General features: G+C 41.8%; 1 protein-coding gene across 1 annotated transcript; it reads right to left on the reverse strand.

Moving 5' to 3' along the window:
* Window positions 1-1860: 1860 nt before the first annotated feature.
* On the reverse strand, window positions 1861-15585 carry LOC308329064 (SH3 and cysteine-rich domain-containing protein 3-like). Its single transcript, XM_080783254.1, has 13 exons — window positions 15492-15585; window positions 14968-15062; window positions 12538-12616; window positions 10165-10339; window positions 9887-9984; window positions 9636-9717; window positions 7504-7604; window positions 6257-6323; window positions 5482-5549; window positions 4847-4950; window positions 4067-4118; window positions 3106-3243; window positions 1861-2180 (listed from the first exon to the last, which is right to left on the reverse strand). Exons 2-13 carry the CDS (start codon window positions 14982-14984, stop codon window positions 2082-2084), a joined length of 1080 nt encoding a protein of 359 aa, XP_080639380.1. The 5' UTR covers window positions 14985-15062; window positions 15492-15585; the 3' UTR covers window positions 1861-2081.
* Window positions 15586-16920: the final 1335 nt, after the last annotated feature.

Genomic DNA, 16920 nt, shown 5'->3' on the forward strand with positions numbered 1-16920 from the left:
TCTGTCTATAGGTGTCATGTTAGCCATGTCTGCTGGTTAACACTGGGACGCCTCTCGGGGGATGCGTGCCCATGCCATTCCCTGCATTCCTGATCCGGAGCCTTCTCTTTACATAGACATAGTCAAGCATCCACTCACTGTGTGCTTGTGTTAATTTCTGTATGTCCCCTTCATGTATGGAAAATCTCTCTCTCTCTCCACATGCATTCTTCCCATTGCTATTCCAGCAATCTGCTGGTAAATGATCTAAATATAGACATTAAATCCAGCCCCCATTCTGTGACAATTTCATATTCACTTTCTCTCTCTCTCTTTCTCTCTCTCTCTGTGTGTGTGTGTGTGTGTGTGTGTGTGTGTGTCTCTCTCTCTCTCTCTCTCTCTCTCTCTCTCTCTCTCTCTCTCTCTGGGTGCAGGGCTGAACTTCTGTTTTTTAAAGTGTTTATTTGACTGGCTTGACCCCCTGAAACCCCCACGTTGAGAGCCAGTGCCGTACAACAGCTGATGGAAAGTGGGCAACAGCAGCGTCCCAATAAGGCATCATGATACAGACCTGTGGAAGGAATGGCACGTCCCTCTAGACCATTCTGACCTGAGATCAGATTCTAAAAATGTCTTCTACTGTACATCCTGACAGTTTTCTGAAAAAGCTATGTTTCTACGTCAGTCGTTCTTCGATTTTTCAAAAATAGCAGACCTACAAGCTCGTAGCGCGCCACTATGAGCTTAGGCTCTGATCTGAATGTCAGGGAATCAATCCTCTTATGTCAGGCGGAAACCTTGTATCTCAATATTAGGTTGTTTTTTCATAGATTAATGCCCTACCACTTCATCATACAAGAGTGTCTCACAAACAAATAGCAGATCTACAAGCTCATGACGCATTGTGAGCTTTTAGATTGGCTTTTGTCACTTCTTTTAAACGCTTTTGGACATACAGTACAAGGTTTCTACCCGACAGCAACGGTACGCTCACTCATGTAGAGATATTAGACCTTGTGGTCATAGCTTTATCTGCGTTCATATTTTCTCCTTTATCCAGATTCAACTTATTATCTACAGTATAATAAAGAAAGTAGCTATTACAGTCTGTCAGGATTTGACATTACGAGAGCAGTGTGTCTTTCTGGAGAGTGAGAGTATATTAAAATCATTCTTTGTCTTATGAACTCCAAAGTGAGGACCAAAGAGATGAAATAAAAAAGAACACATTTTCAGCTGGACCTTTATTTGTATTTTTATGAAAAGCCTAAAGGTCCATTAAACAGCATATTGAAACAGGAAGGCAAAGCTCTGAGATTGCAATATACGCACAGAAGTTACCTACAGGTTATTCAATACAAAGATATATTGGAATATTTTACAAAAACGTATTCAATGTTTTTCCCTTGCCGTTCCTTTAATAAACATTAAATTGGTGTAGGCTGAATTATATATATATATATATCTGTTGTTCAACAAAATAGCAAAACTATCTAAAAGTTATATGGTGAATATAGTACATATTTTCACCATTCTAAAAAAGTGTCCGGAATAAATAAATAAAAATAATTTGTTTGAAATATATGTTGGAATTTTTTGACTAGCTAACTTAGATTTCCAGGCCTTCTAGTTTCAAGTGGTTTCCATATATGGACATACAGTAGAGTAGGGGACTCGCGTCTGACAGCAGCCTTCAGAGCTACAGTAACAGCTACTGTCCCCATCAGTGCATAAACGCTGTATATATATATATATAGATAATACGGTATACAGTATATATAGCATCTGGGTTCCAAGTATACAGTACATCCACACAGTTCTACTTACTGTAAGCCTACATAGGCCTACAGTCTACATTCACTGCATCCTTACGGTGGATTCGACACTCCCACGGTGAAAAGGGAAAGACCCCACAAGGACTCCTTCATGGCCTTTTATCCTCCTCAGACACAGAGGGGTGATTTGTTTTAATCAATGTTTTAATCAGGGTTTCTAATCAGTGATTGATGTGGAACAGCCCAGAACCAACCACAGCCTGGCTCATGGCTGGCTGGCGGGCGGGCTGGGGTCCCAGCATGCACTGCAGCGCTCCGGTCCAAAACTCAGATCTCCTGGAGAAGGTTGACCGGGAAGAAGCCCAACTTCCGTCCCGTGCTGACCTTCAGGTAACCGTTGACCTCCTCTCCCTTCTTCACCACGATCTGCATGGGGACACACCAGGCACGTTCATTCACCTTGTGTGTGTGTGTGTGTGTGTGTGTGTGTGTGTGTGTGTTGAAATATGGATTACAAGGTTTCTGCCCGACAGCGATATTAGGTATAGACAGTATACACTACAGTATATATATATATTTATACACACTTTGTAAACCCATGAACTATAAAGTATGCAGCCATTATAATTGGCTCATATTTAATTCAGTCAAATTGACTGTGTTACTTGTCTTTCGGACTAACACACTGTACTTGATCAATCTCTCTGAATTATTAAGGTGTATTAATTAACGATAGACCAGAACTAGTGGAAAATTCAGATCTACCCTCACTGTGTGTGGGGGGGGGGGGGGGGGGGGGGACGTGGCTTTAATTAAGGGCTGCTTTAATTAAGATAGCATACAATCCATAGACACTTAACCTGAAGGACAATACATTATGCTGCAGCAAATTACAGCTGCAGCAAATTACAGCACTTTAGGTTGTGGTGTGCGTGAGTCTATGCGCGCACGTGTGTGTGTGTGTGTGTGTGTGTGTGTGTGTGTGTGTGTGTGTGTGTGTGTGTGTGTGTGTTTACTGTATACTGTGCTCCTGCATTATGCTTTTGTTGTGTATGTAGAGTATTGTATGTATGTGCCTCTGCTAAAGTTAGCCTCCATGTCATCAGTATGGTATCAGGACAGGATGGCATGTTAATGGGGAACAGTATTGTGGATTGGTTGATTTATCTTCGAGTCATTTAGTGTGTGTGTGTGTGTGTGTGTGTGTGTGTGTGTGTGTGTGTGTGTGTGTGTGTGTGTGTGTGTGTGTGTGTGTGCATGCGTGCGTGCGTGCGTGCGTGCGTGCGTGCGTGCGTGCGTGCGTGCGTGCGTGCGTGCGTGCGTGCGTGCGTGCGTGTGCGTGCGTGTTCACCTGGTCTTTCTTTAGTGTGATTTGGCCCATTTCTCTGTTGCCCACGAAGGAGCGTGTTACCTTGAAGACTTGCTCTCCTGATCGCACTCTGATGATGTAGTTAACAGGCAGGAAGCCTGTTCTCTCCCCTATTTTACCCTGGTGGAACACACACAGACACTTGTCTTTGACTACTGACCTTTTTTTCTCCTTTATTTAGATATTTTGTACACAACAATACGTGAAATCTTGCCTATTGACTTGTACGGTAGACTGGGGTCCCAGAGTGTAGAGAAAAACAATGGTTTCAAATGGGGGTCCGTGGCATAATGCATTATGAGACGTATGCCTCATTTCATTGAAATAATATATTATTCGGTTACTTCCCATTTTGTATCAATCGGTTGCTTCACTGATGTAGAGTAGACAGTATGAGCAAACTTCTAATGTCCATTAATACAACACATTTGCCTCCTGTGCCAACTGAATAAAACGGGGAAGGTTCTTCGCTCCTGTATATTAACATCAGGGTATTATGGATATTTTCTGAGGTGGTACTTACTACTTGGTATAAAATGGTTTTAGGGTATTGAATTTATTAACTGTTACTATGAACTGTTATTTACTAACTGGTATTAACCGGTACTGAATTTATTAACTGTTACTGCATGCAAACAAATACTAAAATACATACAGTACACAGCACCTTTAAAAAGGTGTCAAATAATTTCTGAAGAATTCCTGCCTTTTAGACACAAAGGGGAAACAGCCAAACTTACGCAACAAAAGTGTGACACCAAGTGGCTGAATGTTGTCTATTGCCATTTGAATCAAGGGGAAGCTTATTTCCCCTCTTTATTTTCATTTTTTAGTTTCCTTTTTATTTTATTTTAAAGGAAACTCCCCATAATATTATTTCCACGGATGCGTGCAATGAGGCACATTGGCTGGGTCATAATGATAAATCAAAAGCAGGGCTTACCTTCCACCATTCCTCATTGGAGTCATCTATCACCGTGATACGATCTCCAGCGCTGAAACATTAACACACAGGACACACACTGTGTGTCACACAGGCTCACATACACAACAAGGACAAATAAATGAGAGTATACATGACAGAGAGAGAGAGAGAGAGAGAGAGAGAGAGAGTGCACGTGCAAGAGAGAGAAAGAGATGGAGAGAGTGAATGCGTGGGCAGTGGTGGAAAGAATTTAAGTGCACTTGCTATAAGTACTGTAGGCCTACTTATTTTGTTTTGTTGATTATTTGAAAACGTTTGTTACTACAGCCTATACGAGGGGCGGCTGTGGCTCAGGAGGTAGAGCAGGTCGTCCAATGATCCATGGGTCAGCGGTTCAAATCCCGGCTCCTCCTGTCCACATGTCCTTGGGCAAGACACTGAACCCCAAATTGCTCCCGATGTGCTGGTTGGTATATAGAGGCTACCTTGCATGGCTTCCACTGCCATCGGTGTATGAATGGGTGAATGTAAAGCGCCTTGGATAAAGGCGCTATATAAATGCACCATTTACCGTTTTACTAGTTAGTAAATCAAGCTTATTATACATTGATACGTTCACTTATAGGTAAAAAGACTTCTTCCAGACAGAAAGCAGGAGCGAGAAGGGAAGCAAAAAGCACGAAAGCACGAAGGCGCTGAAGATACCCGATCAACAAGCTCACAAAGCGCTGCATGTGAGCTTTCGGGTAAGCTATTTCCGTGTAAATTAAAGCATGACAGAGATAGAACAGTGCTTACTGTACGTCCAGGTCATCTTTCTCTATGGCCTTGAAGCGGTAGAGTGCCAGGTAGTAATGAGTCTGACTGAACACGCCAATCTTCCCTGGCTGGGGCTTCTTGCTCTGAACAAATGCACACAATTGACATTGATTTGGACGCCGTCAGGCGGAAACATTGCATGTCCCAAACCGTTCCTTTTTCCAAGATTATTTTATAAACATTTTAAAATAGTGGAAATAGCCGATCTACAAGCTCACAGCGCGACGAGCTTGTTGTAGATCTGATATTATATATTTTCACCTTGTGTGTAGGCTATTCAGTTAGGAAAAAATGTTAAAAGTGTTATCCCCACCTGTGGCCATGAAATATGCTGACCTCATCACATTTGTCAAGACGGCGATGGCCATTTTTAGGCCAAGGAGTGGTTTTTTTTTTGCAACTTTTAGCAACCAAGCTTAATCTCGTCTTCTCAGCCTTCTAAGCCTAAGACATTTGAATCATAAAAGTTTATACTATAACCACCGTTTCTGGGTTCATGAACATTCCAGTAGACTATTGGAATATGGAAGTGCAGCAACTTTCACTTGTCATTATCATTCATAATCTCATTGTTGATTGTCATCAACATCATCATCATCTCCAGATTCTCTCACCTTATCATCAGCACCAGTTTTGTCTCCCTTCTTCTCTTTGTCTCCCTTCTTCTCTGGCTCTTGTTGGGCTAGTGTACCACAAAACCACAAATAAGTACTGTATATAAATATACTGTGTACACTGTAGACAAAAAGATGCTATTCGGGGGTTTAAGCCATGCAAAACAGACTGATAGAAGTTGAAATGTGCAAAGTGTCTAGACACTTCTGACTGATTCTGATAATGCGTTAATTTGATTGGCAACTGATGGTGCCTATTGAAAGGTTTCATAATAATTTCACCCACATGGTTCAATAGTGTCATGAAACATATATGGTGAGTTTTGTAATGATTGGACAAACACTTGTTAATTAGTCTGATTGTGTTACAGTATACCATTTGTTTTGGCATTTTTTAAAAATAGGTAAAATAGCAGATCTACAAGCTCATTGTAGAACGAGTGTAGATCTGCTGTTTTAGCTACTTTTGCGTGCCACGAAGTAGGGCATTAAAAGAAACAAAAAACAAAAACATAAACAGTTAAAATATGGAAAGGGGTGATCAGGTCCAGAGCCCGGGGAGAGGCTTTTGTGCTGGTTCTGGACAACCGGCTATCCGACGGACTCGACACCGGGCACTGCACTCCCTGTGGGGGTGTGGAACGTGTGTGTCCAATTTGAAGTCGGCGGGGCGAACGGTTGTCGAGTTACGTGGATTACAAACGTACACATGTACAGTACGTACAGTACACACAGAGACTTGGTGCATTTATAGTTGGATAGGATTTAAACTCACCTCCTTCACACCTCCCCTCCTCCTGTTTGGGCTGGGACTCATCTTCATCCATCATCATCATCATCATCTGGACCACAGTTGACAAGCAAGTTAGACGTTGCAATTTGTGTTTTTGTGTCGTCCTGAATTGTCCTGGCTATAACACTATTAATTGTCATTGGAGATTTGCATACATTCATAGTACGTATACTGTAAGCAGTATTATATCCTCAATAGAGTAGTTTCTCTATCACGTTGTACATTATTAGCTCAGTATTTCGTTTTTTATTTACCTTATAACCTTGTGTGTTTCATTCTGATACATCTGGGGATATCAATAAACGTTTATCAAATCTTATATTAAGTTCTCAGTCCATGGCTTGTCAGCATGGGCAGCAGACCTACTGCATGATGGATCCGAAAGCGAGCGGCGGTATGTTTTAATGAGCACGGCTCACAGATTCGGAGAGCATTATTTCTCATTTAGGTCCCCAGGCTAAGTTGAGCGCATGCTGTAGTTGAATTCAGTCACACTTTTCTTTCTCCCCAGCCATCACTTAGTCCCCTTAACCTTTCTCCCGTATATGCCATACTACACTTCATTTCCCATTTAATTTCACTAAAAGCATGTGTTCAGCACTATACTACATCAGTTGAAGAACAACTGTGTTGAGTGTACTGTGTACACTAGTATGTGCACGAGGTGTGCATGTGCATACAATCATTATGTGGTTGACGAGATATAGGAAAGGGATACACACCCTCTGTTTAGGCTAAAGGGTTGGTTCAGATTTTTGGATTTAAAGCTGTAGGAAATACTTGACATTAATATAGTGGTTGCAAAGATATTATAATTGTTGGGAGTTCTGGTCTGGTTTTGGTGAATATCCACTTATCCAGTAGTTCTGTTCATTTGGTGGAGGTCTGGGGGCCACTCATTAAAAATGAATAAATCCACAAAACTAGCGTAGTTTGTATTGTTGACCCATTTCTACCATATGGAGCAACCTTTGTTCAACTTTGACCCCTCTGTCACATGGAACTATTTGTCTGTGTCCAGTATCATTATGCCAGCCCCAGCACAACACAATAGTTCTAGACTAGTTTGGCCTCAGCCCTGTGTGCCATTCAATTATATACAAACCATATCCTGAGATTCCTGGCGGCCCACACAGGTTGGGAATCATTGGACTTAAAAAGTAAGTCTAAAGTGTTGTGGCAGGGACGAGTGTTGACTAAAAGCTCTTGTGGGGGAACATTCTACTCACATTCTTCTTGTCTTGTTCGGATCCTTTCTTGCGCTCCTTGTTGGCCATGATGACTCCGATGCGGAGCGTCTCGAACACTGGGTCCGTGCGGTTGGACTGCGCTGTCGACAGAGAGGATGACAGGCAGGTCAACTCCCACGACATGCTCTATACGTCAGTGCTTCTCAAACCTTTTTGGGCCGCTCAGGGCACCGCTGGCACCTTTTCATCCATGTGGCAACCCTGAATTAGCACCTTATATTTATGTCATAACATATTACAGTAGGTAACTAGGTCAACCTTTTCTCCTAAGATGCAGTATGTTACGAGGAAAACTTGAGAGAATATCCATTTCCGTTAGGACAGATTGAAAATAACTTTTAACCACGTGAGCTATAGCATCCATATTCTGTGGGGACGCCTATTTTTGGAGAAGAGACTCGGTGTGTTTAAACCGCAGGGATATTGATCAAATGCCAATATGATCAAAGTATTCTGCAGAGCCCCTACACGGCACCCAGTCTGATAAACCCTGCTTTCTCTAACTGGGTGCCGTGCAGGGGGCGGGGCTGTACTGTATGTCGTTGCTGTCAGGCAGAAACCTAGTTATCTCCTCTTTTTCTCTGCTTCATCACGCGAGAGTGTCACACAAAAGCAGTGAAAATAGCAGATCTACAAGCTCACCCGACATTGACGATATTTGGTTATAACAGTCAACCTTTTTCATTTCAAGGAACTCAGGTTTGGGTTTGATATAGATTATGGTTTGATATATCAAACCCTAATCTATATATAGATTAGGGTTTGATATAGATTAGGCCACAGACCTCCATTTGGGGGAGAGCAGAGGCAATGATTGACAGGCAAAATCACTCAACAGCGACACCCGCAGGCAAATAGGGATTCTTTTCCATTGCAGCTGGAAAAGCTTTAGAACACGGGAAAAAAAGAAAAGAAAACTGCCTCACTGGAGTGGATTTCTCTGTTGAAACCTATTAATACACGTTTGAAGGACCACGAGGAAGACTTTAAAAGTTTGAAAAGAAGAGATCTTTAATTTAATTAACTCTTATAGTGTACAAATGTAACCAAATGGACCCGTACACCCTCAGAGTTGCACACCAGAAACCTCCAATATGGTTACTATCAATCATTTAGATCAGGGATGTCAAACTCAAATACACGTTGGGCCAAAATAAAGAAATTGGTAGAAGTCAAGGGCCGGACTGTGTTTCAACACACGGGCACCGCGGTCTGGAGGACGTCCCAGGCAAATAGCAAAAAAGTAAATGCATTTAAAACTGAAAATGCATTATTATTAAGCTCAGTTTCCTGTTCTATGATCCTCACAAAGCAGGACTTGTAGTATTATGGTGCCGGTGGTCCGTGCAATATTCCAGAGGGCCAGTTCTAATACTAATTAAATATTATCCCGCGGGCCAAAGATAATTCATTCACAGGCCTGATTTGGCCCCCGGGCCTTGAGTTTGACATATGATTTAGATGGACCCCTGGGGGGTTCCTTCCTGGACCGCACGTTGAGAAACAGTGGTTTGGAAAATACGTCCCAATCCAGACAAAAAGAGCTATTTATAAATAAATTGGTACTGTCGCTTTATCGCCCTTCCCGCTTTTAATGCGGGAACTTCTGGGAACTCAAATTTATAATGTTACTATAAACAGATGCAACGACAGCATAAAAACGGCACATTTGGTTTTATATTTTGGGCATATTATTTTCACTTGTCATTTTTCTGTTTTACTGCTGTATATTACTTACAGGCAAAGCAGAGACGAAGAGAGGAACTATGGCTGTGAAAGCTCATTCAAATAAACAAACAAACATTGAGTCAGCAATGACGCAGAGTCTGCCAATGCAAAAACTGACTTTGCCATATTGCAGAATTTAGTTGCTTTTAGTTTACTTGAAATAACACTGGGAGATGTTTTTGACTGCATCTTTGAGAGGGTTTCTGAGTGAGTGAGTGAGTGAGTGAGTGAGTGAGTGAGTGAGTGACTGACTGACTGACTGTCTTATCTGTCTTGTCTGTCTGTAGGCCTATGTCAAATACGATATGTCTGATTTAACTAAAATGTTATAATGGAATTGGAAGCCATATTATTTTGGGACAATGTGTGGACTTTCGACTCACAGAAGGGTAACAGCTGTGATACTGTGGCATTCTGTTGACTGCTGTAGAGAGGAGAGCTGTAGGCCCTTCTGAAACCTGGAGGCTATAGAGAGGAGAGGAGAAGAGAGGAGAAGAGAGGAGAGGAGAGGAGAGGAGAGGAGAGGAGAGGAGATGCTAAGTAGGCTTTTCATAGCAGAGTCAGTATGAGATTTATAGCAGATGAGTCAGTATAAGAGTCCAATAACTATTCGCAGTGGGGGATGAAAACTCACAATTTTGCCAAAACATCGCTGGAACTCCACGTAGGACTGACACTGGTGGTGGATGTTGGTCTTGCAGTTTTTACACCGTAACGCAAACTTATTGTTGACTGCAGACAAAATGAAAACAAGAATAAATTAGAAGTTGAAACCACAGTTAAACATATAGGCTGTTAAAGATACTAACTTAAGTTATACCCCGTCGTACTGACGTGTTGTAGATGAGCTATTTTAGACAAGCGGCACCATCGTACAACAAAGCATGAATCAGTCTTTAAAAGTGGTCAAACATAATAAAGAAAGGGACTTGCGGACTATCATGCGAGCGCAGACGTCGCAGAACTTTGGCTTCTTGCAGTAGTGGTCCTTAAACTTGTGAGGCTTGTCGTTGACGGGTTTCACTGGCTCTGGGGGCGGCTCGTCTTTCTCCTCCTCCTCCACTTCTTCATCATAGATGAAATACACCTGGAAATGGAGGGATTCTGTCACAGACAGAATGAAAACTAAATAATATACAGCAACGACCATGTAAAACCATGAGAAGATATAACATACGCACACGTGTTTTTAAGCTAAAAAAAACATACTTTATTACTGGTGCAACGTTTCTACCCTTTTAGGTCTTCATCAGGGAAATGATTTGGTTAGTTTTTTGGAGCTTATAAACGGTGTGTGGATGTTTTATCCTCTCCTAAATGTGCACACAATCTTCTCTAAACCATGAGAAGAGACAGGGTAAATGGTAAATGGACTGCATTTTTATAGCGCTTTTCTCCAAAGCGCTTTACATTACAATGTAGGCCCTACTTCACATTCACACACTGTTGTACAACTAAGTACTGTCTAATCTGGGATTCTCAACCTTTTCCATTTCAAGTGTGATTAGTCCACGGACCCTCATGTGATATGATATACTGTATCTCTGGGATAACAATCTACACTGACTCTAGATTCAACTCTGAGACTATAGATGGAACCAAATGGATTTGGTTCTATTTGTAGCCTACACTCAGGGTTACAGTCACGCAAGGGTCCATTTGGTTCCTAACTATAAATCATTTAGCTGGAACCGCCTCCAGGACCCCACACTGAGACCCAGTGGTGTAAACTGAAGCGTGACTTCAGCCTGCCACACATAGCTTGTTAAAACGAATACAACAAGCAGAAACGCTACCAAGTTTATTCAGGTGTGGTAGAACCAGTGTTAATTTAAACGTACACTCGGGATTCTGCAGTGAAACAAACAATTAAACAAGACTTTGAACGAATTTTGAAATAAACCATTTGGCTTTTCTTTTTGTTTGTTTCTTCTGCTCTCTTCAAAAGTAAAGAATAAATGCATTGTAATTTCTATCACGCTCCACACTTCTTCATGAAACCACAGGGGTTCCAACATCACGGTGTCTCCCGCTGCTCGCCATATTTCCTATCAGAATGTTTCTATTAATACCAAAATTTCCCTGGGGTCTGACTCACATGGATGACTCCTGTCTGCTGTGCTGAAGGGTACAGACAGAGAACATACGATAGTTGTGAGCTGCACCCTCGTCAGCCAGCCACTCGCGCACACACACACCAAACACACACACACACACACACACACACACACACACGCCACAGGTGGGGATAACATGAATGGGAGCCTATTAATATCTTAAAATAGCAACAGAGACAGACAGAACTCCTAACTGCACACAATGAAGAGAATGACATGACAATGTCATTCTCCTCCTAAATATACTGCAGTACGCGCACGCACTCTCACTCTCACTCTCTCTCTCTCTCTCTCTCTCTCTCTCTCTCTCTCTCTCTGTCACAGGCAGGATTAGTTGTTGGCAAGCGGTGGATTAATTTACAATAGCTGTCTAAGCCCAGTGACAGTTCACACATTACACTCCATCACTTGGCAACTCTGTTTGGCCATCAGCACTCCAAAACAAAACACAGTAACAGAACCCATAACAGCAGTTCCACGAGCTGTTCCAAGACTGAACTACAGTAGATTATGTTTTCCAGTCCCTTCATAATCAATGGAGGATAATGGCTAAATAGTAAATAGCATGAAAAGATGTGTTAATTTTCAATCTTTTTCCGAAACAAACAACTGTGACAGACCCCAAAACAGCATTTTCACAAAACTGAACTCAAACTGAACTCAGCTCCACTGGGTTTATACTTTATACTGTGATATTCTTGGAACGAGGCTGCGGAGACCAATTCTACGTAATCACTCGTACAGTACATCTTCCACGACATGGTCAGTGATCTCAGATCCATAAAGTTCACTCCACTCTCCAAGGAGCAGTGATAAAAATATAAATATCTGATATACCAAATCTCTTCGCCTTATGATTATGACCTACAGTACAGGGCATTAGGCCCAGAATACGGACACTATACGGTTCATGTGGTTAAATGGTAGCTTTTTTTATTTGGCTATTCATGTATATGAGGGTACAGTATGTGCATGCATAAACTGAGTGGCAAATCGAGTGGCAAAGGGAGTTTAACGATGTTTAATTCTGTTTGGATGTACAGTGTGTGCTGTCAAGGCCAGAAAGTAGTTTTTTGACACTCAACACAGTAGGCGTTCCCGCATAACTTCTGTGTATAATGAGGATGTCACATGCCCTCTATTAGCTGATGGATATAGGATTTCGTACCGTGTTATCGTCTTCTTTCACCACGTTATCAGGGTGAGGCGGGTTGTCATGGAAGTCCAGCGAGTCCTTGTCATCCAATCTGTTAGCATGTAGCAGAAGGCCAACTGTTTATACACATAGACACACTGTAACCAGGGCTTCTCCGATCCTTGCAGCATCAATCACGCCATAGGACAAGAGGACCACCAGCACTGCGTCTTAGTTATCCTAAACCACTGATTCTCAGACACTGGGTCGGGACCCATATGTGGGTCGTGGACACATTTTTATGGGTCCCTTTCTTTTTTGATTCCTTCATTTTGTTTATAATCATTACTATTTCAAAATATTTTCAAAAAACATCCCCAAAAAAGCAAAGATCTTTTGCAGACATTTCATGAAGAAATCAAAGAAAAATCTAAGAAATTCCATCAATTGGAAAACAAATGCTTAAGAAGTAGAAAATAGTCGATCTACAAGCTCACAATGCCGGCGTGAAGCAACGTAGATCTGCTATTTTCACTAGTGTGGGTCCCAGGCAAACATCTCATTTCTATTTTGGGTCGCGGACTAAAAAGTTTGGGATTCTAAACACGTGACGATTCCAAGAGATGTTGTGTTGTGTCAACAATTAGGCTATATTTGAGCACCAATGTCAGAACATTGCGAATGATTAACCACTTCACCCGTGCTCCTGTCTGCCGTCTGTGATTTGGCACCACTTCTGTTTACTTGCTTGCTCTGTCTGTCTCAAAGGTGGGCTGTGGAAGAGTTCAGTAACCGCTCTGCGTACTACCAATGACATCATGCACTGCACTGGCTATCAGTGGCGTTCAGCATTGATTTTAAAATGACTTTTGTTTTTAAATCACTGAACGGACTGGCACCTATTTAAATATCTTTGACCTCCTGTCTGCTCACATACCCGCCCGTCAGCAGACGAACCTTTACTTGACCTCGCCAAGACAAAGCTGGTGACGGAAGGTGATAGTGCTTTCACTGCTAATTGGAACCAACTACCGCTGGAAATTAGACAGGCCACTTGAAGTTCAGTGTCCACTTTCAAAAGTATTTTTAAAAACTAGCTATAGGAATGGACAGCTAGTTTCTGCTTTCACTCTTATTTGTTTCTTGTTTTTTTAATTGTTCCTTTGTTCTTAATTTCTATCATTAAATTGCCTTTATTATTCCTGCTTTAGTACTGGGGTGCAGCGAGGGCAGTATTTATATCAACAAGATGACGTCTTACGTTGTCATTACCCTAAACAAACATAAAAGTACATAGACTTGGCTGGCACAAATTACATAACAATTTACCCTAAACAAACATTAAAGTCCATAGACTTCTTGCTGGGACGGGAAATGTAGCATTATAGGCTCTCTCCACACAAATGAAGGGTCCATAGACTTCGTTGGCCTATGATATAATTTCGGAAAGCCATGGATGAGCCTGCGACCCTCAAAAACGTTTTATTTTTCGAAAGATAGCATGCTGTATTTGTTGATGGGCATGCATCAATGTGTTAACTGTTGATATATATTAAAGATAGCATGCTGTATTTGTTGATGGGCATGCATCAATGTGTTAACTGTTGATATATATTAAAGATAGCATGGTGAATTTGTTGATGTGCATGTATCAATATGTTAACTGTTATATATATTAAAGATAGCATGCTGTATTTGTTGATGTGCATGTATCAATGTGTTAACTGTTGATATTAAAGATAGCATGCTGTATTTGTTGATGGGCATGTATCAATGTGTATCAAAACCCATCAAATCTCAAAAATGGAGTTAGGTGGTTTCCTCCCGACAGCAACGCTATGCTCGGTTGATGAAGACACATAGGACCACAATGGAAACAAGTCCCCAGGACTTAACTAATAAAGTATTCAATCAATCAAAAATAAAAGCGAATCTATAACAAAGGAGGAATGGAGGATGTTGTTGTCCACAGCCCACCTCTGAGACACAGAGGGAACAGACATGATTCTGTCCACAGCCCACCTCTGAGACACAGAGGGAACAGACATGATTCTGTCCACAGCCCACCTCTGAGACACAGAGGGAACAGACATGATTCTGTCCACAGCCCACCTCTGAGACACAGAGGGAACAGACATGATTCTGTCCACAGCCCACCTCTGAGACACAGAGGGAACAGACATGATTCTGTCCACAGCCCACCTCTGAGACACAGAGGGAACAGACATGATTCTGTCCACAGCCCACCTCTGAGACACAGAGGGAACAGACATGATTCTGTCCACAGCCCACCTCTGAGACACAGAGGGAACAGACAGATGGAGCCATGAGCATTGGAAATGAGTTAAGTGCTCCTTTATGCCCTATTTTATACTTTGTCTATGATAGTCTATAATAGTGACTTGTAAAGAGAACTTTGAGTGATTTCTGTGTTTTTCTGTGAATGAACTGAACTGGACTTACGAGTCATAGTGAGCCATGGTGTGGGTTGTGTTGTGTCTCAGGGGTAGGCGTTACTTCCTCCAGCAGGTGGTGCAGCTCTGGAACAACGAAGGGCACTGGAAAACCAACAAATGATCCCCACATGATTGACTGCATGCCAGAGGGCTTCCCCCAAACTAATGGGTGCACTCCAATTGAGATACCACCCTGCTTGCCTTATATTTAAGCCTATTTTATATTTAGTTGTACAACTGTTTAGATATTAGTCATTGCATAATGTTAAGCATTTGTTTAGTGCTATAGATCAACATATTCTGCCAATAAATTAACTTCAAACATTGCTGCCCCTTTCAAAATGTTCACACGTGAGCTCTATTCTCTGGCACAGCAATCCTGGCAAAGTTTCAGCTAATCCTAAAACAGTCAAAAAATGCAAAGGTGGTGAGGTGTGAAATCAAACAAGCAGAAGTAAATCTGGACGGTATTTCCAATGTGTAACCATTGGCAGTAGGCATTTCCATGCATTTACTGACCCGTGAACTAACCGTGTTGGTTGTTTGCAGTTTCTCACACACTGGCGCTGGGCCGGGGGTCCTCTTCTTGTGCACTCCGCTGCAGCCTTCCAAGAGCGGTGGTCCCTCACAGCAAAGAGCCACGTTGGTAATGCATGTCAACTCTTTGCAGCTTTCTCTGCCACCCCTTTGTTTGGTCTTTACATGGTCAACTTTCCAAATGGGGCTCCAACAGGTGGGAGATGGGGATGAGTAATGTATGCGGTATAGCTCTGCCCTGACTCTGCATCCGTGTGTTCATGTGAGTGTTTGTGACAGCTGAGCACTTTAAAAGCAGTCAAGCCCCCCCCCAGCTGAGTGGTGAAAATTACAGCACTTTACTTACATTAGTGAAGACCTTTATAAACTGTCTTTTGACTGTAAATAAAGATCATTGTGTGTTCATTACGGTCGTTACAAGAATAAACCATTAGGCTGTACCTTAATGAAATGCAAAACTGCAACCCCCCCCCCCCCCCACACACAGTAAATAAATAATAATAGATCAAACAATACACAATACTGTTACCCATTAAGATGGCATCCTGTCTGAATAGTAGCATCCAATCTCATGCATGACTACAAAGCCTGTGACTTCAGGTTGAGAGTGATGGTGAAATCATACAGCAAATGCCATTCGGATTTCTCCCCAGCGGGGTTGACAATTTAAATGCACTCCAATATCTGTCACTTTAATAATGCCACAATCGTGCATTTCCAGAAATAGCCCATGAAATCAATACACTTGACGCATGTTGCACGCACACAGTATACAGCTCGGGCCAACACCATTGTTACCCTTGCATTCTACACGTACAATGTAAAAGCTAAATCAGACAATAGTTAAGACCATAGCCAGAGCTGTGTGTGTGTATATACAGTATACAAGCTTTCACAAGCTATTTCAGGACATCGGATAATGAATGACACCAGACCATGCCATGTTTTTGATAGATTTTTTTTTCTTGACTTTTATATTTTTAAAAACAAACAAAAAATATAACAGATTAAATAAAATTTACAGTAGACATATGCAATCATTGTGCACTTTTAACTACTTCTTCTGATACGTTCCGCACAGCTGTCAACGAAAGGAAAAAAAAGAAAGAAACGCAAACACAAGGGGGACAAGGATAGGTAGGTGGACAGGTGGGAGGGTGCAGGGGGGGGGGGCACTGGGAGGCTAAGGAATGGAGAAAAGAAGGGTTAAAAGAGGGGATAAAGGGGTCAGGGATAAAAGGAAGACCTAAACTTATCCACTGGGAGAAGAAGAGAAGAAAAGAAAAATATCACTGAATATATATATTTCATTTATTCCTTACATCACTTATATAAATATATCGAACCAAAAAAAGACCAATACTCTTCTGAGAGAAAGAAAACAGCGCAATACAGAAACCCACAACAGCAGTAAGTAAGGCAA

The sequence above is a fragment of the Protomyctophum bolini genome (genome assembly GCF_963924005.1).
Source record: "Protomyctophum bolini genome assembly, chromosome: 2".
Lineage (NCBI taxonomy): Eukaryota > Metazoa > Chordata > Actinopteri > Myctophiformes > Myctophidae > Protomyctophum > Protomyctophum bolini.

Excerpts from the sequence above, each read along its gene's own strand:
- LOC308329064 (XM_080783254.1), bottom strand. Across the intron at positions 5,550-6,256 it reads GGAGGGGAGGTGTGAAGGAG|CCCAACAAGAGCCAGAGAAG; the intron begins GTGAGTTTAAAT and ends GTGGTACACTAG. Across the intron at positions 4,951-5,481 it reads AAACTGGTGCTGATGATAAG|AGCAAGAAGCCCCAGCCAGG; the intron begins GTGAGAGAATCT and ends GCATTTGTTCAG.